Here is a 27322-nt window from a genome sequence, read left to right as displayed (position 1 = left end):
GAGTTTACAGTCTAACCAGACACTTAGGTATTTGGTGTTGTCCACGAATTCTAAGTCAGAACCGTACAGAGTAATGATGCTAGACGGGAGGGCGGGTGGGGGCAGCGATGGGTTGAAGAGCATGCATTTGGTTTTGCTTGCGATAAGAGCAGTTGGAGGCCATTGAAGGAGTGTTGTATGGCATTGAAGCTCGTCTGGAGGTTTGTTAACACCGTGTCCAAAGATGGGCCAGAAGTATCCAGAATGGTGTTGTCTGCGTAGAGGTGGATCAGAGAATCACCAGCAGTAAGAGCGACATCATTGATGTATACAGAGAAAAGAGTCGACCCTAGAATTGAACCCTGTGGCAATGCCATAGAGACTACCAGATGTCGGGACAACAGGCCCTCCGATTTGACACACTAAACTCTATCTGAGAAGTAGTTGGTGAACCATGCGAGGCAGTCATTTGAGAAACCAAGGCTGCTCAGTCTGCCGATAAGAATGTGGTGATTGACAGAGTCGAAAGCTTTGGCCAGGTCGATGAAGATGGCTGCACAGTATTGTCTTTTATCGATGGTGGTTATGACATCATTTAGGACCTTAACCCCTTTGAAACCCTATTATCTAAAAGTTTGAGGAGCTAACACAAAAGCATGCTTATTGTGTTCATTTTCAAAATTGGCCCATGACCTGTTGTCATCTTTGGAAATGACCATTTGCCAATTTGACTGAGTGTCCAGCACAGCTAAGATAACGAGTAGGTCAAACTCTAAGATACTATTCTGTAAAAGTAATACAACAATCATTCACTTTATTAGCATAATAGTTGTGCATGAAGTTGCTGAAAATATGCAGAATTATGGCAATACATTGGCCAGAGAATATAGTATATGAAATCCTTCAAACTGTGGCATGACTACTTGGATTGAATCCAACATTGGGGCTCTATTAGATGTGGAAGCCATCCTCACCATGCCAACTCTTTCATTCTAGTCCTGAGTAACAGTTAATCAATAGGATGAGGTTGGACTTGACTGATGCTTTAGAGTGTCTCTATATTGAACTGTCCTCCCCATCTCTTTGCTTGAGCTGGGACATGTTCCTGTTACATGGAGGGGTCAACAGCACAGAGACGTCTTTCATTTGCCGCCATTAGCAATGCAGTGTGCACTAGATGTCTCAATCTGTTTTGGTTATGCTGCATCAGACATCAGCCTAATGCAGATGGATGGGTGATTGGGAATATCAATCGTGATTATAGGCCTATGTGTGTAGACCAGCATTTCCCAAACTCGGTCCTCACATTTTGCTTTCTTCCCTAACACTACACAGCTAATTAAAATTAGCAAAGCTTGGTGATTAGTTGATAATTTGAATCAGATGTGTAGTGCTAGGGCAAAAACACAATTGAATAAATATGGGTTTTGATACTCTTATGTAGGTGTCATAATGTGTTATGACGCTGGGTGTCAAGTGTTACCGAAAACAAACATAAGATCCCTGTTGCATAAAGTAGTATTGTATTGGCATCCCAAGTGGCACAGCGGTCTAAGGCAATTCCCGGGTAAGGGGATGGTTTGGCCAGGGGGGCTTTACTTGGCTCATCATGCTCTAGTGACTTCTTGTGGCAGTCCGGGCGCCAGCAATCTGACCTCGGTCGTCAGTTGAACAATGTTTCCTCCGGCACATTTGTGCGACTGGGCGGGTGTTAAAACTTCTTATGGCTAGGGGAACCCCTCGAAAACATTCAGCTGAAAAGGCAGAGCGCGAAATTCAAAAATATTTGTTTGAAATATGTAACTTTCTTGCATTCACAAGTGCAAAACACCAAATTAAAGCTTAACTTCTTGTTAATCTACCCATCGTGTCCGATTCCGAAAATACTTCACAGCAAAAGCACACAATATGATTATGTAAGGTCAGAGCCAAGTCACAAAAACACACAGCCATTTTCCAGCCAAAGAGAGGAGTCACAAAAAGCAGAAATAGAGATAAAATGAATCACTAACCTTTGATGATCTTCATCAGATGTCACTCATAGGACTTCATGTTACACAATACATGTATGTTTCGTTCGATAAAGTTAATATTTATATCCAAAAAATCTCAGTTTACATTGACGCTTTATGGTCAGTAATGTTGTGCCTCGAAAACATCCGGCGAATTTTCAGAGAGCCACATCAGTTTACAGAAATACTCATAATAAACATTGATAAAAGATACAACTATTATGCACAGAATTATAGATATACTTCTCATTAATGCAGCCACTGTCATATTTCAAAAATACTTTACGGAAAAAGCAAACCATGTAATAATCTGAGTACGGCTCTCAGACACAAAAACAAGCCATGCATATACCCGCCATGTTGTGGAGTCAGTAAAAGTCAGAAATAACGTTATAAATATTCACTTACCTTCGATGATCTTCATCAGAATACACTCCCAGGAATCCCAGATCCACAATAAATGTTTGTTTTGTTCGATAAAGTCCATAATTTATGTCCAAATACCTCCTTTTGTTAGCGTGTTTGGTAAACAAATCCAAACTCACGAGTCGCGGGCAAGCCCAGGCGAAAGTTCAGACGAAAAGTAAAAAAAGTCATATTACAGTTCGTAGAAACATGTCAAACGATGTATAGAATCAATCTATAGGATGTTTTTAACATAAATCTTCAATAATGTTCCAACCGGAGAATTCCATTGACTTTAGAATTGCAATGGAATGCAGGTCACTCTCACATGTGCACGTGTGATCAGCTCATGCCACTCTGGCAAACCCCTGACTCAATCAGCTCTCATTCCCCCCTCCTTCACAGTAGAAGCCTCAAACAACGTTCTAAAGACTGTTTACATCCAGTGGAAGCCTTAGGAAGTGCAATATGACCTCATAGACACTGTATATTTGATAGGCGATGAGTTGAAAAACTACAAACCTCAGGTTTTTGCCTGCCATATGAGTTATGTTATACTCACAGACAGTTTTAGAAACTTCAGAGTGTTTTCTATCCATTACTACTAATAATATGCATATATTAGCTTCTGGGCCAGAGTAGCAGGAAGTTTACTCGTGGCACGCTTTTCATCCAAACATGAAAATGCTGCCCCCTATCGCAAACAGGTTTTATTGGGCTGTCTCCTTAGAAAAAACATTTTTGGTTGCAGGTAGAAACGATTTTGGTTCCAGGTAGAACCCTTTTGGGTTCCATGTGGAAAGGGTTCTACATTGAACACAATATTGTTTTACCTGGAACCAAAAACTGTTATTTAAATGGGACAGCTGAAGAACCCCTTTAGGTTCTAGATAACACTCTTTTTTATAATTATGATTTATTGATTTACTATTCATTAATAAGAAATGCCTTATAAGTGATCTATCATAACTCTTACCCATGTTACTTGCGTTTGAAAATGTAATATACTAATAAGGAATTGCAAATTATTAACACATTATTAATTGGTCTATTAATGACATATTAATGACAATACAACGTGTGGACATAGTTAAGGTCCCCAAAGACTGCTCTGAGCAAAAATAAATACATAGGCTAAGTTGATTTAAAAGTGTAGCCAAAGTTTCTTGACAAAAATTAAGCAGCCTATATGCATCAATTGGTCCAATGGAGTGCACCATTAACAATGCATCAGTATGTTTTAAGGGTTGTTCCTTATTAAAATATGACTAAAATAATTTCTAATTTTCTATGTTATCCAGAGACTAAATTCCCCTAAACAGTAAGTCACCTCAAATGGAAATGTAATCATGGTAAATATTTTCCAATCATTATTTTTCTATCGTGGTTGAGATCATGTGGAAGAAAGCACATGGGAAATATAGCCCCTCTCTTTTCTCTCCTATCATGACTGAATCTAATCGCCAGCTCCTCCTCAGTGCATCGTTTGCATCACTACTTGTTTGAGCACTTCGTCGCGCACCGTATCAACCTACGTTCCCGAAACGAACGATTCAACAGATAATAATCAAACCCTAAAAAGTATTCTATTATCTACAAGACACAATTCAAAGCGGACTAACTTTAACGAAGGATGGAGGCAACCGTACCCGGCTGCTGCTCTTATTGTTACATTGCTATGTGGATGTGGCTCTTTACCCTAACTTCCACCCTGGACTTGATCAAAACGGAGATCAGGTGCATTCCATCATGTCAACTCCCCGTTATCAAGCCGGCTCCCCGTGAACTCTCTGAAGTGGTATTTGATCCATTTGGAAAAGTACCAGAGGGTGAAATTGTGGGGTTAGCAGAGAAGTCACCACGTTGTCTCCCCTTTAATGGCAGATGTAAAGAAGTCAAAGTTGCAGAATATTTAGCGCGCGTCTCCGGTGATGGGGAGGTCATTTCAGTGCGTAAATCCGAGCAGCACTTTGCAAATAAATCATACAGCCGTGAATTTAAAAAACGTCAGAGCAGGGAGAAACTTTCCAGTTCTGAGGAGCTTTATCAGCATCAAAGTGGCTCGGGCATATATACTCCATCTGCCACCGTCAATAAAGTATCCGTCAATAACACTAGACATAATAAGATTAATTGTTTTGGAAGAGAAAATATACTTAAACGACGTGAATTATCAAAAAACAAGGTTGGAGAAAGTTTTAGGAGCCGTGGAAGGAGACGAAAGCGTAGCTTTCAGACGGCTGAGAGCAGAGCAACTTGGTCCGGATTCCGATGGAACAGTGAAGATGCCTCAACCCCGGGGCAACATGATGAGTTGAAACTCATTAGTTCTACGTTCGCACTCACCGGGGATTCAGCTCATAACCAAGCCATGGTGTATTCGTCTGGACAAAATAGCAGTGTAAGTCAAACTTGGCAATGATGATTGCACCCTTGCATTAGCCTATAGCACATTGCATAATCGTTTTGAATGTATAACAAATAGCCTATATGTTCTGTATTTAAAACTACAATTTAGGTGGTGGACTTAGTCTTCTGAAGAATCTATAATATGTAGTTAAGTTGTATTGTGTACGCATCTAGTTAAAATGCTGGAGCTTGGTTTAAATTGTGAGGCATTGGAAGACCATATAAGTCCACAGACTCAAATTGCCTAAAAACATGTTGATTTTGTGGCCAATATTTTCTTTGTTTACAAAAGGAGATTTCAATTTTGTAACTGCAATAAAATCAAATCAAACCAAATCAAATCAAATTTTATTTGTCACATACACATGGTTAGCAGATGTTAATGCGAGTGTAGCGAAATGCTTGTGCTTCTAGTTCCGACAATGCAGTGATAACCAACAAGTAATCTAACTAACAATTCCAAAACTACTGTCTTATACACAGTGTAAGGGGATAAGGAATATGTACATAAGGATATATGAATGAGTGATGGTACAGAGCAGCATACAGTAGATGGTATCGAGTACAGTATATACATATGAGATGAGTATGTAGACAAAGTAAACAAAGTGGCATAGTTAAAGTGGCTAGTGATACATGTATTACATAAGGATGCAGTCGATGATGTGGAGTACAGTATATACGTATGCATATGAGATTAATAATGTAGGGTAAGTAACATTATATAAGGTAGCATTGTTTAAAGTGGCTAGTGATATATTTACATCATTTCCCATCAATTCCCATTATTAAAGTGGCTGGAGTTGGGTCAGTGTCAATGACAGTGTGTTGGCAGCAGCCACTCAATGTTAGTGGTGGCTGTTTAACAGTCTGATGGCCTTGAGATAGAAGCTGATTTTCAGTCTCTCGGTCCCAGCTTTGATGCACCTGTACTGCTGACCTCGCCTTCTGGATGATAGCGGGGTGAACAGGCAGTGGCTCGGGTGGTTGATGTCCTTGATGATCTTTATGGCCTTCCTGTAACATCGGGTGGTGTAGGTGTCCTGGAGGGCAGGTAGTTTGCCCCCGGTGATGCGTTGTGCAGACCTCACTACCCTCTGGAGAGCCTTACGGTTGAGGGCGGAGCAGTTGCCGTACCAGGCGGTGATACAGCCCGCCAGGATGCTCTCGATTGTGCATCTAAAAGAGTGCTTCTAATAAATATAAAAAATTAAATAAAAAAAAAGTGCAGTAACTGCAGCGGCGAGTGAAGGAGGCTTTGTTGTGAAATAGGAAGCCGATTCTAGATTTGCTTTAGGATTGGAGATGTTTGATGTGAGTCCGGAAGGAGAGTTTACAGTTTCACCAGACACCTAGGTATTTTGTAGTCATTTGTAATAATACTAGATCAGAACCGTCCAGAGTAGTGATCCTGGTTGGGTGGGCGGGTGGGGGCAGCGGACAGTTGAAAAGCATGCATTTGGTTTTACTAGCATTTAAGAGCGGTTGGAGGCCAAAGAAGGAGTGTTGTATGGAAGCTTGTCTGGAGGTTAGTTAACACAGTGTCCAAAGAAGGGCCAAATGTATACAGAATGGTGTCTTCTGCGTAGAGGTGGATCAGGGAATCACCAGCAGCAATAGCGACATCGTTGATATATACAGAGAAAAGAGTCAGCCCGAGAATTGAACCCTGTGGTACCCCCATAGAGACTGCCAGAGGTCCGGACAACAGGCCCTCCGATTTGACACACTGAACTCTGTCTGCGAAATAGTTGGTGAACCAGGCGAGGCAGTCATTTGAGAAACTAAGGCTATTGAGTCTGCCTATAAGAATATGTTGATTGACAGAGTCGACAGCCTTGGCCAGGTCGATGAAGACGGCTGCACAGTATTGTCTTTTATCGATGGTAGTTATGATATCGTTTAGTACCTTGAGCGTGGCAATCCAGATCGGAAACCGGATTGCATTAGGGAGAAGGTACTGTGGGATTCGAAATGGTCAGTGATCTGTTTATTAAATTGGCTTTTGAAGACTTTAGAAAGGCAGGGCAGGATGGATATAGGTCTATAACAGTTTGGATCTAGAGTTTTTCCCCCTTTGAAGAGGGGGATGACCGCTGCAGCTTTCCAATCTTTAGGGATCTCGGACGATACGAAAGAGAGGTTGAACAGACTGGTAATAGGGGTTGCAACAATGGAGGCGGATAGTTTTAGAAAGAGAGAGTCCAGATTGTCTAGCACAGCTGATTTGTACGGGTCCAGGTTTTGCAGCTCTTTCAGAACATCTGCTATCTGGATTTGGGTGAAGGAGAAGCTGGTGAGGCTCGGGCGAGTAGCTGCGGGGGGTGCCGAGCTGTTGGCCGGGGTTGAGGTAGCCAGGTGGAAAGCATGGCTAGCCGTAGAGAAATGCTTATTGAAATTTATGATTATCATGGATTTATCGGTGGTGACTGTGTTACTAAGTCTCAGTGCAGTGGGCAGCTGGAAGGAGGTGCTCTTGTTCTCCATGGACTTTACAGTGTCCCAAAACTTTTGGGAGTTAGAGCTACAGTATGCAAATTCCTGTTTGAAAAATCTAGCCTTTGCTTTCCTGGCTGACTGCGTGTATTGGTTCCCGAATTCCTTGAACAGTTGCATATCGCGGGGACTATTCGATGCTATTGCAGTCCGCCACAGGATGTTTTTGTGCTGGTCAAGGGCAGTCAGGTCTGAAGTGAACCAAGGGCTATATCTGTTCTTAGTTCTAAATTTCTTTGAAAGGGGAAAGCTTATTTAAGATGGTGAGGAAATTACTTTTAAAGAATGACCAGGCATCCTCGACTGACGGGATGAGGTCAATATCCATCCAGGATACCCGGGCCAGGTCGATTAGAAAGGCCTGGTCACAGAAGTGTTTTAGTGAGCGTTTGACAGTGATGATGGGTGGCCGTTTGACCCCGGACCCATAGCGGATGCAAGCAATGAGGCAGTGATCGCTGAGATCCTGATTGAAAACAGCAGAGGTGTATTTAGAGGGCAAGTTGGTCAGGATAATATCTATGAGGGTGCTCATGTTTATGGATTTAGGGTTGTACCTGGTGGTTTCCTTGATCATTTGTGTGAGATCGAGAGAATTTAGCTTAAATTGTAGGACTGCTGGGGAGTTAAGCATATCCCAGTTTAGGTCACCTAACAGAACAAACTCTGAAGATAGATGGGGGGGCAATCAATTCACATATGGTGTCCAGGGCACAGAGGGGGGTCTATAACAGGCGGCAATAGTGAGAGACTTATTTCTGGAGAGATTCATTTTTTTTATTAGAAGCACAAACTGTTTGGGCATAGATCTGGAAAGTATGACATAACTTTGCAAGCTATCTCTGCAGTAGATTGCAACTCCTCCCCGTTTGGCAGTTCCATCTTGACGGAAAATGTTGTAGTTGGGTATCTCAGAAATCTCAGAATTTTTGGTGGCCTTCCTAATTTAGGATTTAGACATGGCAAGGACATCATGGTTGGCGGAGTGTGCTAAAGCAGTGAGGAAAACAAACTTAGCGAGGATGCTTCTGATGTTAACATGCGTGAAACCAAGTTTTTTTTTAAATTAGAGAAGTCAACAAATGAGAGTGTCTGGGGACACGCAGGGCCTGGGTTAACCTCCACATCACCCGGGGAACAGAGTTGGAGTAGGATGAGGGTAAGGCTAAAGGCTAGCAAAACCGGTCGTCTGGTGCGTTGGGGACAGAGAATAAAAGGAACAGATTTCTGGGCGTGGTAGAAAAGATTCAGGGAATAATGTGCAGACAGGGGTATGGTGGGGTGCGGGTACAGTGGAGGTAAGCCCAGGCACTGAGTGATGATAAGAGAGGTCGCATCTCTGGACATGCTGGTTATACTGGTTGAGGTCACCGCATATGTGGAAGGTGGGACTAAAGAGGTATCTGAGGCATATAGAGTGGGACTAGGGGCTCCGCAGTAAACTAAAACAATGATAACTATCTTAAACAACAGTATACAAGGCATATTGACATTTGAGAGAAACATAACGTGAGGTATAAAGCAATCACAGGTGTTTATTGGGAGAGCTAGCTAACAACAGCTAATCAGCTAAGACAACAACAACAGGTAAAATGGTGATGAATGGGCAGAGAGGGTCATTTAACTACCCACAGGGCCTGAGTTCGGGGCCTGAGTTCGGGGCTAGGGCTGACAGATAAACAAAAGTAAACAAAGTGGAGTACCGTGATAAATGAACAGTCCAGCAGGCATCAACTATGTAGTCAAGTAATCGTAAGGTCCAGTGAACAGCAATAGCTGGAACAGGGAAGCCGTGGGGTAGTCGTTGCTACTCTAGCAAGCGGGAGACATGCCGTTTAAAGTTAACAGGCCGGGGCTAGTAGAAGCGTCTGCTCCGACGTCGGATGGAATTACGTCTGGTCGTGGTGGTCTGGCAGGTCGTCGTGTCGACAAAGGGACCGGGCCAGATGGTGAAAGACGTATTGTAGTTGTAGTAATTTTGTTTGATAGCCGGGAGATCAGCCTTGTTCAGGGCTAGCTTTGGGGCTGGATCACTAGGTGGTAGTTAGCTAGCTGTGATAATCAGGAGTAATGGTCCAGGGTTTACGGCAGGAATCCGGCGTTGTATTGGAGAAAAACAGTCCGAGGCTGGTAGGTATTATCCAGGCTAAAAAACAGCTGGTGTCTGTGCAGATGGTAAAGGCCGCTAGCAGTGGCTAACAATGACTAAATAGCTAGGAGCTATTCAAGGTTAGTTTTTGACCATCGTGGTGCTTCTGGGCAGTGGCAGATATCTTGGCACAGATGCCATGCTGGGTCATGGCAGAAGGAGCAGACCTTGCAACCCTAGCAGAAGGCCCTGCTCCCTATTAATTTACTGTGGCAACAGTGCTCCTAAATGGCTTGATCAATGGGGGTAAGTTACTGTTGCTGAAGTCCCCAAACCAGGTGTGGGCCGGGTATCAGAATGGCGGTACCAAGGTTCATCTGTGTTCAGGGGTATTGAAAGTGTGGTATTGTCCAGGTTTGAGCATAATAAACATAATTCCTTCCTCACATTCAGACACACAGTTGTCAAGAGTGGTGGATATGAAAACAAGCATGCCCCCCAATTTTCTTTTGCACAGTCCTCAAGGTGGTGCACTGTCCCTTCAGGAGATAATGTATGGTCATTCACCATGGGTGATGAGGATGGTGACAAGGGGGTACAGTCTGCAGTTCGCTCTGCATCCTCCTCCTTGTCAAATCAAATCAAATATCAGTAACATCTCACAAGTAGTCTAACAATTCCCCAACAACTACCTAATACACACATCTAAAGGGGTGCATGAGAATATGTACATGTAAGTATATGGATGAGCGATGGCCGAGCGGCATAGGCAAGGTGCAATAGATGGTATAAAATACAGTATATACATGTGATATGAGTAATGTAAGATATTTAAACAATATTAAAGAGGCATTATTTAGAGTGCATTGTATAAAGTGATTAGTGATCCATTTATTAACTTCTCTGGGGTATGCTAGCGTCCCACCTCAACAACAGCCAGTGAAATTGCAGGGCGCCAAATTCAAAACAACAGAAATCTCATAATTAAAATTTCTCAAAGATACAAGTATTATAACCTATTTTAAAGATAAACTTCTCGTTAATCATGCCACAGTGTCTGATTTCAAAAAGGCTTTACAACGAAAGCATACCTTGCGATTATGTTAGGTCAGCACCAATTCACAGAAAAACATACAGTGGAGAGAACACGTTTTTGATACACTGCAGATTTTGCAGGTTTTCCTACTTACAAGGCATGTAGAGGTCTGTAATTTTTATCATAGGTACACTTCAACTGTGAGAGACAGAATCTAAAACAAAAATCCAGAAAATCACATTGTATGATTTTTAAGTAATTAATTTGCATGAAAAGGAAAAGGGCCGCGCGCCTGACTGAGCTCATGGCATTCTGCCAGACCCCTGACTCAAACAGCTCATATCTGCTACCCCTTCACAGTAGAAGCCTGAAACAAGGTTCTAAAGACTGTTGACATCTAGTGGAAGCCTAATGAAGTGCAATATAAACTAATAGACACTGTATATTGGATAGGCAATGACTTGAAAAACTACAAACCTCAGATTTCCCACTTGCTGGTTGGATTTTTTCTCAGGTATTTGATATGAGTTCTGTTATACTCACAGACATCTTTCAAACAGTTTTAGAAACTTCTAGGTCTGAGTAGCAGGCAGTTTACTCTCTGCACCTTATTCATACAAGCTACTCAATACTGCCCCCCAGTCCCAAAGAAGTTTGAAAGTGGCCAGTGATTGGGTCTAAATGTAGGCAGCAGCCTCTCTGAGTTAGGGATTACTGTTTAGTAGTGAGAAACATGAGATAGAAGCTGTTTTTCAGTCTCTAGAAGCTGTTTTCTAGAAGCTGTCTCTCGGCACCTGTACTGACTTCGCCTTCTGGATGGTAACGGTGTGAACAGGCAGTGGCTCGGGTGGTTGATGTCTTTTTGGCCTTCCTGTGACATCGGGTGCTGTAGGTGTCATGTACGGCAGGTAATTTGCCCCCGGTGATGCATTGTGCAGACCGCACCACCTTCTCCAGTGCTGTCCCTTTGATGTGGATAGGGGGTTCTCCGTCTGCATTTTCCTGAAGTCCATGATCATCTCTTTTGTTTTGTTGACGTTGAGTGAGAGGTTGTTTTCCTGACAGCAGACTCAGAGTGCCGTCACCTCCTCCCTGTAGGCTGTCTCGTTGCTGTTGGTAATCAAGCCCACTACTGTTGTGTCGTCTGCAAACTTGATAATTGAGTCGGAGGCGTGCATGGCCACACAGTCATGGGTGAATAGGGAGTACGGGAGGGGGCTGAGCAAGCACCCTTGTGGGGCCCCAGTGTTGAGGATCAGCGAAGTGGAGATGTTTCCTACCTTCAAAACCTGGGGGCGGCCTGTCAGAAAGCCCAGGACCCAATTGCACAGGGCAGGGTTGATACCCAGGGCCTCCAGCTTTATGATGAGCTTGGAGGGTACTATGGTGTTGAATGCTGAGCTATTGTCAATGAACACCATTTCGCTTGTTTGATTACCTTGCAGATGGAAAAGCTATTCTGTTTATAGGATAGCCTAGTGGTTAGAGCATTGGATTAGTAACCAAAAGATTGCAAGTTCAAATCCCCAAGCTGACAAGGTACAAATCTGTCATTCTACCCCTGAACAGGCAGTTAACCCACTGTTCCTAGGCCGTCATTGAAAATAAGAATGTGTTTCTTAACTGTCTTGCCTAGTACAAAAAAGTTGTAAAGAAATATTCAGACATTTTCCCAGACCTCTTTCTATGGTTAAACGCGGTGGATCGCGCTTTCAGTTTTGCGCGAATGCCACCGTCCAGCCACGGTTTCTGGTTAGGGTAGGTTTTAATAGTCACAGTGGGTACAACGTCTCCAATGCACCTCTTTATAAACACACTCACGAGTCAGCGTATAGGTCGATGTTGTTCTCTGAGGCTGTCCGCGTGATCAAACAATCTTGAAGCGTGGCTTCTGATTGGTCGGACCAGCGTTGACTGTTTCTCGTCACTAGTACATCCTGTTTGAGTTTTTGCCTGTAAGTCGGAAGGAGCAGGATGGCGTCATGGCCGGATTTGCCGATGCGATAGCGGGTGAGGGCTTTGTATGTGTCACGGAAGTTAGACTAGCAGTGGTCGAGTGTGTTGCACGTGGGTGTAGCGCAATCAATATGCTGTAGGAATTTAGGTAGACTTGTTCTCAAATTTGCATTGTTAAAATCCCCAGCTTCAATAAATTCAACCTCAGGATGTATGGTTTCCAGTTTACATATTGTTTCGAGTGAAGTTCCTTGATGGCCGTCTTGGTGTCTGCTTGAGGGGGAATGTTCACAGCTGTGACTATAACTGACGAGAATTCTCCAGGTAGTTAAAATGGCTGGCACTTGATTGTAATGAATTCTAGATCCGGTGAGCAGAAGGACTTGAGTTCCTGTATGTTGTTATGATTACACCATGAGTCGTTAATCATAACGCATACACCCACGCCCTTCCTTTTCCCAGAGAAGTGTTTATCTCTGTCGGCGTGATGCATGGAGAAGCGTGGTGGCTGAACCGTTTCCTAAAAAATATTCCAAGAGAGCCATCTTTCTGAGAAACAGAGAATGTTACAATCTCTGATGTCGCTCTGGAAGTCAACCCTTGCTCAAATGTAATCTACCTTGATGTCAAGCGACTGAACATTGGCTAGTAGTATACTCAGGAGTGGTGTGCAATGTGTAAGTCTACGGAGCCTGGCCAGGTGGCAGCTTTGTCTGCCCCTTCTGCGGCGTCATTGTTTTGGATTGCCTACTGGAAATAGCTCTATTATCCTGGGTGGTGGTCCAAACAGAGGATCCGCTTCGGGAAAGTCATATTCCTGATCGTAATGTTGGTAAGTTGACGTTGCTCTTATATCCAATAGTTCTTCCTGGCGTATGTAATAAGACTTAAGATTTCCAGAGGTAACGATGTGGGAAATAATACATAAAAAACTAAAAACGGCATAGTTTCCTAAGAACTCGAAGCTGGCTATTTGTGTGGTCCCGCCTTAACCCGGAAGCCAGCCGCGCCAATGTGTCAGAGGAAACACTAATGACCAAGGTCAGCTTGCAGGGGCCCGGCCCACCACAGGGAGTCACTAGAGCACGATGAGTTAAATAAAGTCCCCCCGGCCAATCCCTCCCTTAAACCTGGCCCGTTATCTGCTCATATGGAGCTGTGTGCAATTCCTGTCACTCAGGTTAAAGTATCTTGGCAGATATTTCCAGGGGAGATCCTATCTCTACAGAGTGGAGACTGCACCCTTCGGTGTTAACCCAGATATGGGATCGGTTCGGCAGGGCTAACATAGATTTTTGTTCTTCTCAATGAGGGATCTGGGCACTCCGCTGGGAACGGATTCTTTGGTGTATTAGTTCCCAGAGATCATCCGCCTGTTGGAATCTGTTGTTCTAGGCTCACGTGAGTGTAAATAACGATCGTCAGAATGGCCAAACACATTATTTAAATTAGTTTATTATAATCAAGTCCCCGTGGTGAATTATTTTGAAGTTCGCTACAAATCGAGATATTTAATGAAATAGTGATGTCACACCCTGATTGGTTTCACCTGTGCTTGCCTCCACCCCTTCCAGGTGTCACCCATCTTCCCCATTATCCCCTGGGTATTTAACCCTGAGTTTTCTGTCTGTCTGTGCCAGTTTGTCTTGTATGTTCCAAGTCAAAAACCCCAAACAGCAAGCAATGCAGGTGTAGAAGCACGGTGGCTAGGAAAGACTCCCTAGAAAGGCCAAAACCTAGGAAGAAACCTAGAGAGGAACCAGGCAATGTGGGGTGGCCAGTCCTCTTCTGGCTGTGCCGGGTGGAGATTATAACAGAACATGGCCAAGATGTTCAAATGTTCATAAATGACCAGCATGGTCCAATAATAATAAGGCAGAACAGTTGAAACTGGAGCAGCAGCATGGCCAGGTGGACTGGGGACAGCAAGGAGTCATCATGTCAGGTAGTCCTAAGGCATGGTCCTAGGGCTCAGTTCCTCCGAGAGAGAGAAAGAAAGAGAGAAAGAGAGAATTAGAGAGAGCACACTTAAATTCACACAGGACACGGAATAGGACAGGAGAAGTACTCCAGATATAACAAACCGACCCTAGCCCCCGACACATAAACTACTGCAGCATAAATACTGGAGGCTGAGACAGGAGGGGTCAGGAGACACTGTGGCCCCATCCGAGGACACCCCCGGACAGGGCCAAACAGGAAGGATATAACCACACCCACCTTGCCAAAGCACAGCCCCCACACCACTAGAGGGATATCTTCAACCACCAACTTACCATCCTGAGACAAGGCTGAGTATAGCCCACAAAGGGGGGGGGCGCCAACCCAGACAGGATGATCACATCAGTGACTCAACCCACTCAGGTGACGCACCCCTCCCAGAGACAGTATGAGAGAGCCCCAGTAAGCCAGTGACTCAGCCGCTGTAATAGGGTTAGAGGCAGAGAATCCCAGTGGAAAAAGGGGAACCGGCCAGGCAGAGACAGCAAGGGCGGTTCGTTGCTCCAGAGCCTTTCCGTTCACCTTCCCACTCCTGGGCCAGACTAAACTCAATCATATGACCCACTGAAGAGATGAGTCTTCAGTGAAGACTTAAAGGTTGAGACCGAGTTTGCGTTTCTGACATGGGTAGGCAGACCGTTCCATAAAAATGGAGCTCTATAGGAGAAAGCCCTGCCTCCAGCTGTTTGTTTAGAAATTCTCGGGACAATTAGGAGGCCTGCGTCTTGTGACCGTAGCGTACGTGTAGGTATGTATGGCAGGACCAAATCAGAGAGATAGGTAGGAGCAAGCCCATGTAATGCTTTGTAGGTTAGCAGTAAAACCTTGAAATCAGCCCTTGCTTTGACAGGAAGCCAGTGTAGGGAGGCTAGCACTGGAGTAATATGATCAAATATTTTGGTTCTAGTCAGGATTGTAGCAGCCGTATTTAGCACTAACTGAAGTTCATTTAGTGCTTTATCCGGGTAGCCGGAAAGTAGAGCATTGCAGCAGTCTAACCTAGAAGGGACCAAAGCATGGAATAATTTTTCTGCATAATTTTTGGACAGAAAGTTTCTGATTTTTGCAATGTTACGTAGATGGAAAAAAGCTGTCCTTGAAATGGTCTTGATATGTTCTTCAAAAGAGAGATCAGGGTCCAGAGTAACGCCGAGGTCCTTCACAGTTTTATTTGAGATGACTGTACAACCATTAAGATTAATTGTCAGATTCAGTAGCAGATATCAAACACTCAAACCATCTGCCTTCAGTGTCTGCATCTGGGTCTCAACTTGTGCCCTTATAATTGATCCATTCTGACTACTTCATTTATCGTCACACCAATCACAGTCCCTGTGGCTGAAAAACATCCCCACATCATGATGCTGCCACCACCATGCTTCACCGTAGGGATGGAGCCAGGTATCCTCCAGACGTGACGCTTGGTATTCAGACCAATGAGTTCAATCTTGGTTTCATCAGACCAGAGAAACTTGTTTCTCATGGTCTGAGAGTCTTTAGGTGCCTTTTGGCAAACTCCAAGCAGGCTGTCTTTTACTGAGGAGTGGCTTCCATCTGGCCACTCTACCATAAAGGCCTGGTTGATGGAGTGCTGCAGAGATGGTTGTACTTCTAGAAGGTTCTCTAATCTCCACAGACGAACTCTGGAGCTCTGTCAGAGTGACTATCATGTTCTTGGTCACCTACCTGACCAAGGCCCAACTCCCCCGATTGCTCAGTTTGGTCGGGCGTCCATCTCTAGGAAGAGTCATGGAGGTTCCAAACTTCTTTCCATTTACGAATGATGGAGCCCACTGTGTTCTTGGGGACCTTCAATGCTGCAGAAATGTTTTGGTACCCTTCCCCAGATCTGTGCCTAGACAATTCCTTCGACCTCATGACTTGGTTTTTGCTCTGACATGGGCTGTCAACTGTGGGACCTTGTATAGACAGGTGTGTACCGTTCCAAATCATGTCCAGTCAATTGAATTTACCACAGGTGGACTCGGATCCAGTTGCAGAAACATCTCAAGGATGATCAATGGAAACAGAATGAGATGTTTGTTTATTTAATCAATTTTAGAATAATGCTGTGAGTTAACAAAATGTGGAAAAAGTCAAGGGGTCTGAATACTTTCCAAAGGCACTGTATTTTCATAACTGTTCATTATATTGACAGTAGCGAGAGCAACATCAGCACAATGATTTAGATTTTGCATTTGCATTACATAAATCAGACCCTCATACTTAACATTAGCTATAATAAATCATAACCATTATTACTCTTTTATGGTTAGCTCCGTCAACTTGCGTCAGCACTCATTCTTGCCTTAACTCTTGCAGCATCAATCTACCATTCACATCTTTACAGCAGCAGCACCAGAGTTGGTAATTTACCTTTACAACCATGACATAGTGGCCTGGTACTCATGGCTCTATTGTCCCTCTAACCACTCCAACATCAATGCAAATTCAATCAGAAATTACATAAAAAAGTAGGTGCTTTTAAAACTCACCTCGCTGTGATTGATCAATGTGATGAAAGAAGTTGAACAACAGGTTGAAACTGAGTGAAAAACATGGTCATTGTGGATGTTGTTTCAAAGACTAACACAACAAAATGGACTGCACTTTCTAAGGTGATGATTCAAAAAATAACTGAATTAAAATAAAGTTTGCGCCATTGTACAATATATAGCCTACTGCATATTATGTGCAGCAGGAAACATAAAGAAAAACTGATTTAAGATGTCTTTAAGTAATCACCTTTGAGTGTTATGCATACTGGATGGACTGTTTACCTACTTTATGCAACTGCTCCAAACGTTCTATCCACGAGTCTGGGAGAGAACATATAGGCCTAGGCGATGCTTGTTGGTTCATTGATTGTTTATTGATTGTGCAGGGAGGTTTACAGTGAAATTGTATTTGATTTTTAATAACCTAGTAATAGGGAATTTTTTCTATTTTCATAATTATTAGGCAAACATATTTCCTTTAGCTATTCCAGTGCATACAGATGACATGTATTTCTCCCCTACCCCTCCTCCTGCCCATTTGACAATGGGCCATTCTAAATTTAAGAAAAGTTATTATTAAACACATGATTAAATTGAGAATAGTATGATGAGTGAAAATATGATCATATGATGTTGAGAGAACAGCCTATGCAAGGAACAGAGCAAAATCTTTTTTGATATCTTTTTCAAATAATCAATAGCCTATAGTGGCATCATACAGCCCATATACAGTAAGTTTTGATTTCGATGACATTATATTCTGTTCTTCTGAAATACATTTTCTTCATATCATAATGTTTCTTTAGACCAACCTAAAATCAATCATGGATGGATTGTGATGGTGTATATTAAATTGATGCATTTTACTCTTTAAAATGTAGATATTCCAAAAGCGTGCATCAGCAGCTTGTATGCGTGCAGGTCTGGAGAATCTAAATGTGTTTATTTTAATCTACGGTGAATTACCATGAGACCGGCAGTCTTTTGCATGTTTATAACTGGCTGACAAAATGTCATGACCACCACAGCCCTAACTGTGACTCAAAGTTTGGATACTTCTGTTGGACCTCAGCCCCCCACTGAGTGTGCTGCAAGGGCAAGAGCGGGCAAGCAGGATTTTAGACCAAGGACATTGTACAAGGGTCATGACGTATGCCCCATCTCCAAAGCAAATTACAGAATCCGGGAGCGTAATCATCGACTGACACTAATTAGCATAACGCAACGGACATAAATATTACTAGAAAATATTCCTATTCATGGAAATCACAATTGAAATATATTGAGACACAGCTTAGCCTTTTGTTAATCACCCTGTCATCTCAGATTTTCAAAGTATGCTTTACAGCCAAAGCAAGACAATCATTTGTGTAAGTTTATCGATAGCCTAGCATAGCATTATATCCAGCTAGCAGCAAAGCAAAGCAATCAAATTAAATTGTTTACCTTTGATGAGCTTTGGATGTTTTCACTCATGAGACTCCCAGTTACATAGCCAATGTTCCTTTTTTCCCCCAAAATTATTTTTATAGGCGAAATAGCTCCGTTTGTTCTTCACGTTTGGCTGAGAAATTGACCGGAAATTGCGATCACGAAAACGCCGAAAAATATTCCAAATTAGCTCCATAATATCGACAGAAACATGGCAAACATTGTTTATAATCAATCCTCAAGGTGTTTTCAAATATCTATTCGATAATATATCCACCGGGACAGTTGGTTTTTCGGTAGGACCAATTGGAAAAATGGCTACCTCTGTATTTTACGCGAGAATCACTCTGAGAGCCATCAGGTGACCACTTACACAATGTAGCTGCTTCGGATATTCTTCAACATAAATGCTTAAAACTACGTCACAATGCTGTAGACACCTTGGGGAATACGTAGAAAAAGTAATCTGGTTGATAGCCCATTCACTGCTCAATAGGGACGCATTGGAACACAGAGCTTTCAAAACATGAGGCACTTCCGGATTGGATTTTTCTCAGGCTTTCGCCTGCAATATCAGTTCTGTTATACTCACAGACAATATTTTTACAGTTGTGGAAACTTTAGAGTTTTTTCTATCCTAAGCTGTCAATTATATGCATATTCTAGCATTTTGTTGCTGTAGGAATTAAATTCCTCTATGTTTTAACTCCCAATTAAAATTAAACACTCTGTCAATTCATAAGGATTTGTATGACCCTTATTTTATAGAAATGGACAGAGCTCAGTCTTAAGGTCAAACAGCAGCTTTTATTCACGAGAGTACTGCTCCTTACACATTTTACCACAGGTTATAAACTTAAAATGGCGTCATTAGTTTCAGTACCCACCCGTGCCATCTCCGCTCTTATACAAAGGCTGTATGGTTCTCACATCGTCTTTCCCTATTAAGAGGATATATAACTTGAGCTAGGACAGCTGGTGTAGATAAGCTTTCTAGCCAGTCTGGCTATGAGTTCATTCATTTCTACCATGGTACAGACAGTCATTGTTCTAATTCTTGATTATATTTGCAAACATTAGATTCAGTAATAAGATTAAAAAGAAAAGTCATACATATACAGTAACATAATAGTAATCTGATTAGTCAGTCCTGATTGAAATGTATACATAATTAGTCATAATTGTCCTGACAAAATATCCCGTTTACTTTGGGTACGTTATTTTTACAAAAATGAAAACACTGCCCCCTAGTCACAACAGGTTTTAACACTTGCTTTGGTTCCAGTTCTTACAATATGTGCATTCATTTATCATCCATTGTATCAGAGTTAGACAAATCTCATTGCAGGTAAAGTACATTAGCTTTGAGTTTGTCAACAGAACACACAACCCTGCACCTTTATCTCTGAGCACCCACATTTCAGAAGGCAAATCAATGAGTTGAAAGTGTTTTTTGAAAGCATCCTCAGCTCAGTAGGTGCTACTTTTGGGTGGGTAGGAAACAAACCCACTCGATTTACTTATCTTGCCAGCATTGATCAGACCCCCCTCATGCACGATGAAGCTTCGAGGCTCAGCAAGCTGCCATTGTCTGGCTGGAGACAGTCATTAGAGAAAAAGCATACATGCAAAGAAGAAGGGGCTTCTGATGATTTCTCTCTTCAACAATTGAAAACAGAGAAATGTCTGCCACAGGGTGTCTGTAATGCATCTTACATTTCATATTTTCCTAATAGTATGATAGCATCAGGATATCCCTAGCCAGAGTCCTTTCTGCATGTTGGATAGCTACTGTACATTCTCTGGTTAACCAGTTAAAATTATATGGTTCACAGAGGTTCAGGGAAACATAGATCAAAATGGATATTCAATTAGGGGTTGCAAATGTGATGACATGCCAAGATATAGGCTTTTGTGGATTTTGGTTGTGCAACATTTTGTTACATGTAATAAATGCTTTAGGATGGATGTTTTATTTTTGAACTTAAGGCTAGTTTGAAGGATTTTGTGCTGAATAAATATGTTAATGTCAGAGATCTAGAGAGTCATAATGCACTGTAAAACATTTCCTGTAGAATTACAGTACAGTGATTTATTTTACGGTAATCAAATTTACAGTACCAATTTTTTTTTACTGTAATCGAATTTCCAGTATATTACTGGAATTACCCACGCAGCGAAATATTACCCAGTGTTCTTTGCGATTTTTATATTTACATTTTGGCCATTTAGCGGGCACTCTTATCCTTAGCAGTTTACAGTCAAACAAGGTTCAAACAAGGTTGATTAAAAAAACTCACAGTCAAAGCAAGTAAAAGGTTTATTTAAGTGTTACTGAAAATGTTGTAGGTAAGGATACATTGGTCTTCAAAATAATAGCAATTACAAAAAGATATCTCATGATATACAGTTCCTTCGGAAAGTATTCAGACCTCTTGACTTGTTCCAAATTTTGTTACATTACAGGCTTATTGTAAAATATTTAAATTAAATGTTTTCTTCATCAATCTACGCACAATACCCCATAATGACAAAGCGAAAACAGGTTTCTAGACAGTTTTGCCAATTTAAAAATAAATTAAAATAAATACCTTATTTACATAAGTATTCAGACCGTTTGCTATGCGACTCAAAATTGAGTTCAGGTGTTTCCTGTTTCCATTGATCATCCTTGAGATGTTTCTATAGCTTGATTGGAGACCACTCGTGGTAAATTCAATTGATTCGACATGATTTGGAAAGTCACACAACTGTTTATATAAGGTCCCACAGTTGACATTGCATGTCAGAGCAAAAACCAAGCCATGAAGTCAAAGGAATTATCCGTAGAGCTCAGAGACAGGATTGTGTCGAGGCACAGATCTGGGGAAGGGTACCAGAAAATGTCTGCAGCATTGAAGGTCCCCAAGAACACAGCCATCATTCTTAAATGGAAGAAGTTTGAAACCACCAAGAATCTTCCTAGAGCTGGCCGCCCGGCCAAACTGAGCAATCGGACTCATTGGCCTGAATACCAAGCGTCACGTCTGGAGGAAACCTGGCTCCATCCCTACGGTGAAGCATGGTGGTGGCAGCATCATGATGTGGGGATGTTTTTCAGAGGCAGGGACTGGGAGACAGGATGGACGGATCGAGGGAAAGATGAACGGCGCAAAGTACAGAGCGATCTTTGATGAAAACCTACTCCAGAGCGCTCAGGACGTCAGACTGGGGATAATGTTCACCTTCCAACAGGACACACAGACAAGACAATGCAGGACTGGCTTTGGGACACGTCTCTGAATGTCCTTGAGTGACCCAGCCAGTACCTGGATTTTAACCTGATCGAATAACTCTGGAGGGTCCTGCAAATAGCTGTGCAGCAACGCTACCCATTCAACCTGACAGAGCTTGAGGAACTCCCCAAATACATGTGCCAAGCTTGTAGCGTCATGTTCCAACGAAGTACTGAGTAAATGGTCTGAATACTTATGTAAATGTCATTGAAGTTTTTTATTTTTAATATATTTGCAAAAAAAATCTAAAAAACTGTTTTTGCTTTGTCATTATGGGGTATTGTGTGTAGATTGAAGAGAAAAACAAACATTTGAATCAATTTTAGAATAAGGCTGTAATGTAACAACATGTGGAAAATTTCAAAGACTCTGAATACTTTCCAAATGCACTGTATCTCTGACTATCTCTGTATAGTGTCAATACAATACTGAGATATTCACGGTATCTTGATGCCAGAGCAATGAAACACAGTACAATACAGTAAAATGTACTATTGAACTGTAAGAAAAACAATTCTATTCTCAGTATTGTACTGTAATTACAAGTGATTACAGCAAGCAGGCTGGCTGTAGGAATTTGTTTATTGATTGATAATAGGTGTTTTATATCACTTGCATTTCTAGAGGCCTAAACAAAGGCTTCTAGCTGTATGTGGTTACAAATAGGCATGGTTAAATATTCACCCATTAAAAGATTTTAAGAACTGCTATCACTCTGATATGTTCCCTATATACATTTGATTGTTGCGGAACTACTACCACTACCACATATCACTTCAATTGCACCCACTATATTTACAGATATTCAGACATCCTTTTGTTCAAGATAAAACTCTCAGTTGTTAGTAGTGAAAGTCAGAAGATACTAACATGGCTGGAGGAGGCATACATTTCAGTGATCTGGAGTATTCTGTTGTTGTCAAGCAATCCTACCTTAAGCTCTCATGGTGTGGGGTGCTTCGGAATCTTGACGGTAAGGAGAGTTGTGTGAGGACATTACTCATTTATCTTTGCAATAATCTACCGTGAAGTCACTTAATAATTCATGATCCAGTTGACATGTTATTCATATGAGACCAAATAGCTCTGACTTCAAAAAACACTGTCTGTGCGAATAAAGAGATACAAATTGATGTGGTAGACAAAAGAAAGCCAATAATACAGGTTGAGGTTGTATGGTTGAGAGCTCTGAGCTTGTGTTTGTACCAACAGATAAAGCCTGAAACAGAAAGGTAAAGGTTGTGTAAAGGATGATAGTTTATTCATTTTATTCAGTGTGTATTCTTTTAAAAGGACATCCATCTAGTAAAAGATCGGTAATTAGTCCGAATGTAACATATAGATGGATGATAAGAAGATAATATGAAAGCCTCTACTTTCAAAATGCATAACTTTTGATGATAATATCATTATGAATCAACAGAAATATCTCTTTGAAAGTAAACACTGGCTCCGCTCGCAGTGAATATGTCACAATTCTTAGACTCATTGTGTTAGACTGCAAATTCTAATTTGAATCTCATATTAATTTGCCATAATGTACTTAAAGTTTCTAAGAATGGGGTGTCTCTATTCCATTGCTAATAAGAACTTAAAAAGTTTAACAATTCACATCTGTACAATAAGGGTTACCGTTAGGGAGCTGGCTTGTTATTTTTCATCAGCGTCACTAGTGTTGTAGTAGTGGAAATAGATTGAGACACTCTTAAAAAACAAAAATGGTAATGTGTTAGTGCTTTTCCATTTATAGGGTAATGATAGAAAACCACCATATATTATTGATATTCAGAGCAGTAACTTGGTAACAATTGATTTGATGGAATCATCTATCTATTTAATTGCAGCGGGTAAATATGTTGACAGTTTTATTGATGAGGTAACTTAATCCCTGAAGCTGATAAGGCCGGATCAGGGAGTCGCTGAGTCTGGGAATGAATCTTAATTTGTAGTCTGTCTAGCCTTTAAATGTCTCTTTCAGAGGCTCCTCATCCTTCACTAATAGGGTGCCCCTCTACACCCTCTATCCCACATTCCTCCATCCCTCTTAATACAGTAATCTTCTCAAACTAAGCCCTTTAAAATCACTATAACACCTCTTTCATGCCTCAAGAATGATAAGATTCATACCAATGTATTCACACAGGGTTGAGATTCACACAGGATCTTTATAGCTACAGTTAGATAGCACGTAAGTACCCAGCCCCAACCCCCTGTTTAACACAGACAAATCTACACATTTAAGAATCACTGTATATTGATGCCTGGCACATTAAATATTTACAACATTAAGAGAGCTTCACCTTGCACTTTCAACACTCGCCTAACACTTTTCCAGCTGGCACTTGATGATGCAAATGATTTGAGTCTTCCCTTGGACCTTCTCCAAGTAAATAGATAAGGTAATGGCCATCCAGAAGACAGGAAGTAATTGGCTCTACTTTCCAAACTGCTCTGGTTCATTTTATTGTGTATGGCAATGTCCAGCAGATTGGGACTTTTGGAAGCTATAAAGGTCATGTAATTGGTAGACCATTCATCTCTACAATGGCTTGCGAAAGTATTCACCCACCTGAGCATTTTTCCTAGTTTGTTGCCTTTCAACCTGGAATTAAAATAGATTTTTGGGGGTTTTGTATCATTTGATTTACACAACATACCTACCACTTTGCAGAAGCAAAATCATTTTTATTTTTAAACAAATTAGACAAAGACAAAAAAAATGAAAACTTGAGCGTGCATAACTATCCCCCACAAAGTGAATACTTTGTAGAGCCACCTTTTGCAGAAATTACAGCTGCAAGTATCTTGGGGTCTCAAAAGCTTGGCACATCTAGCCACTGGGATATTTGCCCATTCTTCAAGGCAAAACTGCTCCAGCTCCTTCAAGGTGGATGCGTTCCGCTGGTGTACAGCAACCTTTAAGTCATACCACATATTCTCAATTGGATTGAGGTCTGGGCTTTGATTAGGCCATTCCAATAGATTGAAATGTTTCCCCTTAAATCACTTAAGTGTTGCTTTAGCAGTATGCTTAGGGTCATTGTCCTGCTGGAAGGTGAACCTCCATCCCAGTCTCTAATCTCTGGAAGACTGAAACAGGTTTCCCTCAGGAATTTCCCTGTATTTAGCGCCACCATCATGCGTCACTGTGGGGATGGTGTTCTCGGGGTGATGAGAGGTGTTGGGTTTGCGCCAGACATAGTGTTTTCCTTGATGGCCAAAAATAAAAATTTTAGTCTCATCTGACCAGAGTACCTTCTTCCATATGTTTGGGAAGTCTCCCACATTCCTTTTGGCGAACACCAAACATGCTTATTTTTTTCTTTAACCTCTCTGGTATATGTGGGACGCTAGCATCCAAAAGCCAGAGAAAATGCAGAGTGCCAAATTCAAATAAATTACTATAGAAATCAAACTTTCATGAAATCACACATGTAAGATACCAAATTAAAGCTACACGTGTTGTGAATCCAGCCAACATGTCAGATTACAAAAAGGCTTGTCGGCGAAAGCAAACAATGCTATTATCTGAGGATAGCACCATAGTAAACAAAAGAGACAACATTCAACCCTGCAGGCGTGACAAAAAACACAGAAAAAATATATATAAATCATGCCTTACCTTTGACGAACTTCTTCTGTTGGCACTCCAATATGTCCCATAAACATCACAAATGGTCCTTTTGTTCGATTAATTCTGTCCTTATATATCCAAAATGTCCATTTATTTGGCACGTTTGATCCAGAAAACACCGGTTCCAACTTGACTACAAAATATCTCAGAACTTTGCCAAAACATTTCAAACTACTTTTGTAATACAACCTTAGTAATTTTTAAAAGTTAAATAATCAATAAAATTGAAGACGGGATGATCTGTGTTCAATACAGGAAGACAACAATCTGACGCTAGCTTTCTGGTCATGCGCCTCTATCAAACAGTACACATGAAGTGACCCTCGATCAAGATGGCTGTACTTCTTCATTACACAAAGGAATAACCTCAACCAATTTCTAAAGACTGGTGACATCCAGTGGAAGTGGTAGGAACCGCAAGCAAGTCCCATAGAAATCTGGATTCCCAATGAAAATCAATTGAAAAGAGAGTGACCTAAAAAAAAAGAAATCTGAATGGTTTGTCCTTGGGGTTTCGCCTGCTACATAAGTACTGCTTTAGTCACAGACATGATTCAAACCGTTTTAGAAACCTCAGAGTGTTTTCTATCCAAATCTACTAATAATCTGCAAATCTTATCTTCTGGGGATGAGGAGCAGGCAGTTGAATTTGGGCATGCTTTTTATCCTAAATTCCAAATACTGCCCCTTATCCTAGAGAAGTTAAGCAATGGCATTTTTTCTGGCCACTCCTCCGTAAAGCCAGGCTCTGTGGAGTGTACGGTTTAAAATGGTCCAATGGACATATACTCCCATCTCCACTCTGGAGCTTTGCAGCTCCTTCAGTGTTATCTTTGGTCTCTTTGTTGCCTCTCTGATTAATGCCCTCCTTGTCTGGTCTGTAAGTTTTGGTGGGCGGCCCTCTATTGGCAGGTTTGTTGTGGTCCCATATTCTTCCCATTTTTTAATAATGGATTTAATGGCGCTCTGGGATGTTTAAAGTTTCAGATATTTTTTTATAAACCAACCCTGATCTGTACTTCTCCACAACTTTGTCCCTGACCTGTTTGGAGAGCTCCTTCGCCTTCATGGTGCCGCTTGCTTGGTAGTGCCCATTGCTTAGTGGTGTTGCAGACTCTGGGGCCTTTCAGAACAGGTGTAAATATACACTGAGATCACAAGGTAGATGTTGTTACCCTTAGATTGCACATACAGTTGAAGTCGGAAGATAGAAAATACACTGAGTTTGGAGTCATTAAAACTCATTTTTCAACCACTCCACAAATGTCTTGTTAACAAATTATAGTTTTGGCAAGTTGTTTAGGACATCTACTTTGTGCATGACACAAGTCATATTTCCAACAATTGTTTACTGACAGATTATTTCACTGTATCACAATTCCAGTGGGTCAGTTTACATACACTAAGTTCACTGTGCCTTTAAACAGCTTGGAAAATTTCCAAAAATGATGTCTTGGCTTTAGAAGCTCCTGATAGACTAATTGACATAATTTTAGTCAATTGGAGGTGTACTTGTGGATATAGTGCAAGGCCTACCTTCAAACTCAGTGCTTCTTTGCTTGACATCATGGGAAAATCTAAATAAATCAGCCAAGACCTCAGAAAAATAATTGTAGACCTCCACAAGTCTGGTTCATCCTTGGGACCAATTTCCAAACGCCTGAAGGTACCACGTTCATCTGTACAAACAACAGTACACAAGCATAAACACCATGGGACCATGCAACCATCATACCACTGCGGAAGGAGACTCGTTCGGTCTCCTAGAGATGAATGTACTTCGGTGCAAAAAGTGAAAATCAATCCCAGAACAACAGCAAATTACCTTGTGAAGATGCTGGAGGAAACGGGTACCAAAGTATCTATATCCACAGTTAAAAGAGTCCTATATCGACATAGCCCGAAAGGCCGCTCAGCAAGGAAGAAGCCACTGCTCCAAAACCGCCATAAGAAAGCCAGACTATGGTTTGCAACTGCACATGGGGACAAAGATTGTACTTTTTGGAGAAATGTCCTCTGGTCTAATGAAACAAAAATAGAACTGTTTGGCCATATTGACTATCCTCATTTGGAGGAAAAAGGGGGAGGCTTGCGAGCCAAA

At 41.6% G+C, this 27322-nt stretch overlaps 1 protein-coding gene across 1 annotated transcript in view; it reads left to right on the top strand.

Moving 5' to 3' along the window:
* LOC124038730 (VPS10 domain-containing receptor SorCS1-like) overlaps positions 1 to 27322 on the top strand; it is a 139924-nt gene that overhangs the window by 41989 nt on the left and 70613 nt on the right. The window contains exon 3 of the mRNA XM_046354809.1: positions 4582 to 4797. Within this exon, the coding sequence (XP_046210765.1) occupies positions 4582 to 4797 (216 nt within the window). The remainder of the gene's footprint in view (positions 1 to 4581; positions 4798 to 27322) is intronic.

Source organism: Oncorhynchus gorbuscha, linkage group LG06, assembly GCF_021184085.1.
Source record: "Oncorhynchus gorbuscha isolate QuinsamMale2020 ecotype Even-year linkage group LG06, OgorEven_v1.0, whole genome shotgun sequence".
Classification (NCBI taxonomy): domain Eukaryota; kingdom Metazoa; phylum Chordata; class Actinopteri; order Salmoniformes; family Salmonidae; genus Oncorhynchus; species Oncorhynchus gorbuscha.
This window is presented reverse-complemented; position numbering and strand designations above follow the sequence as displayed.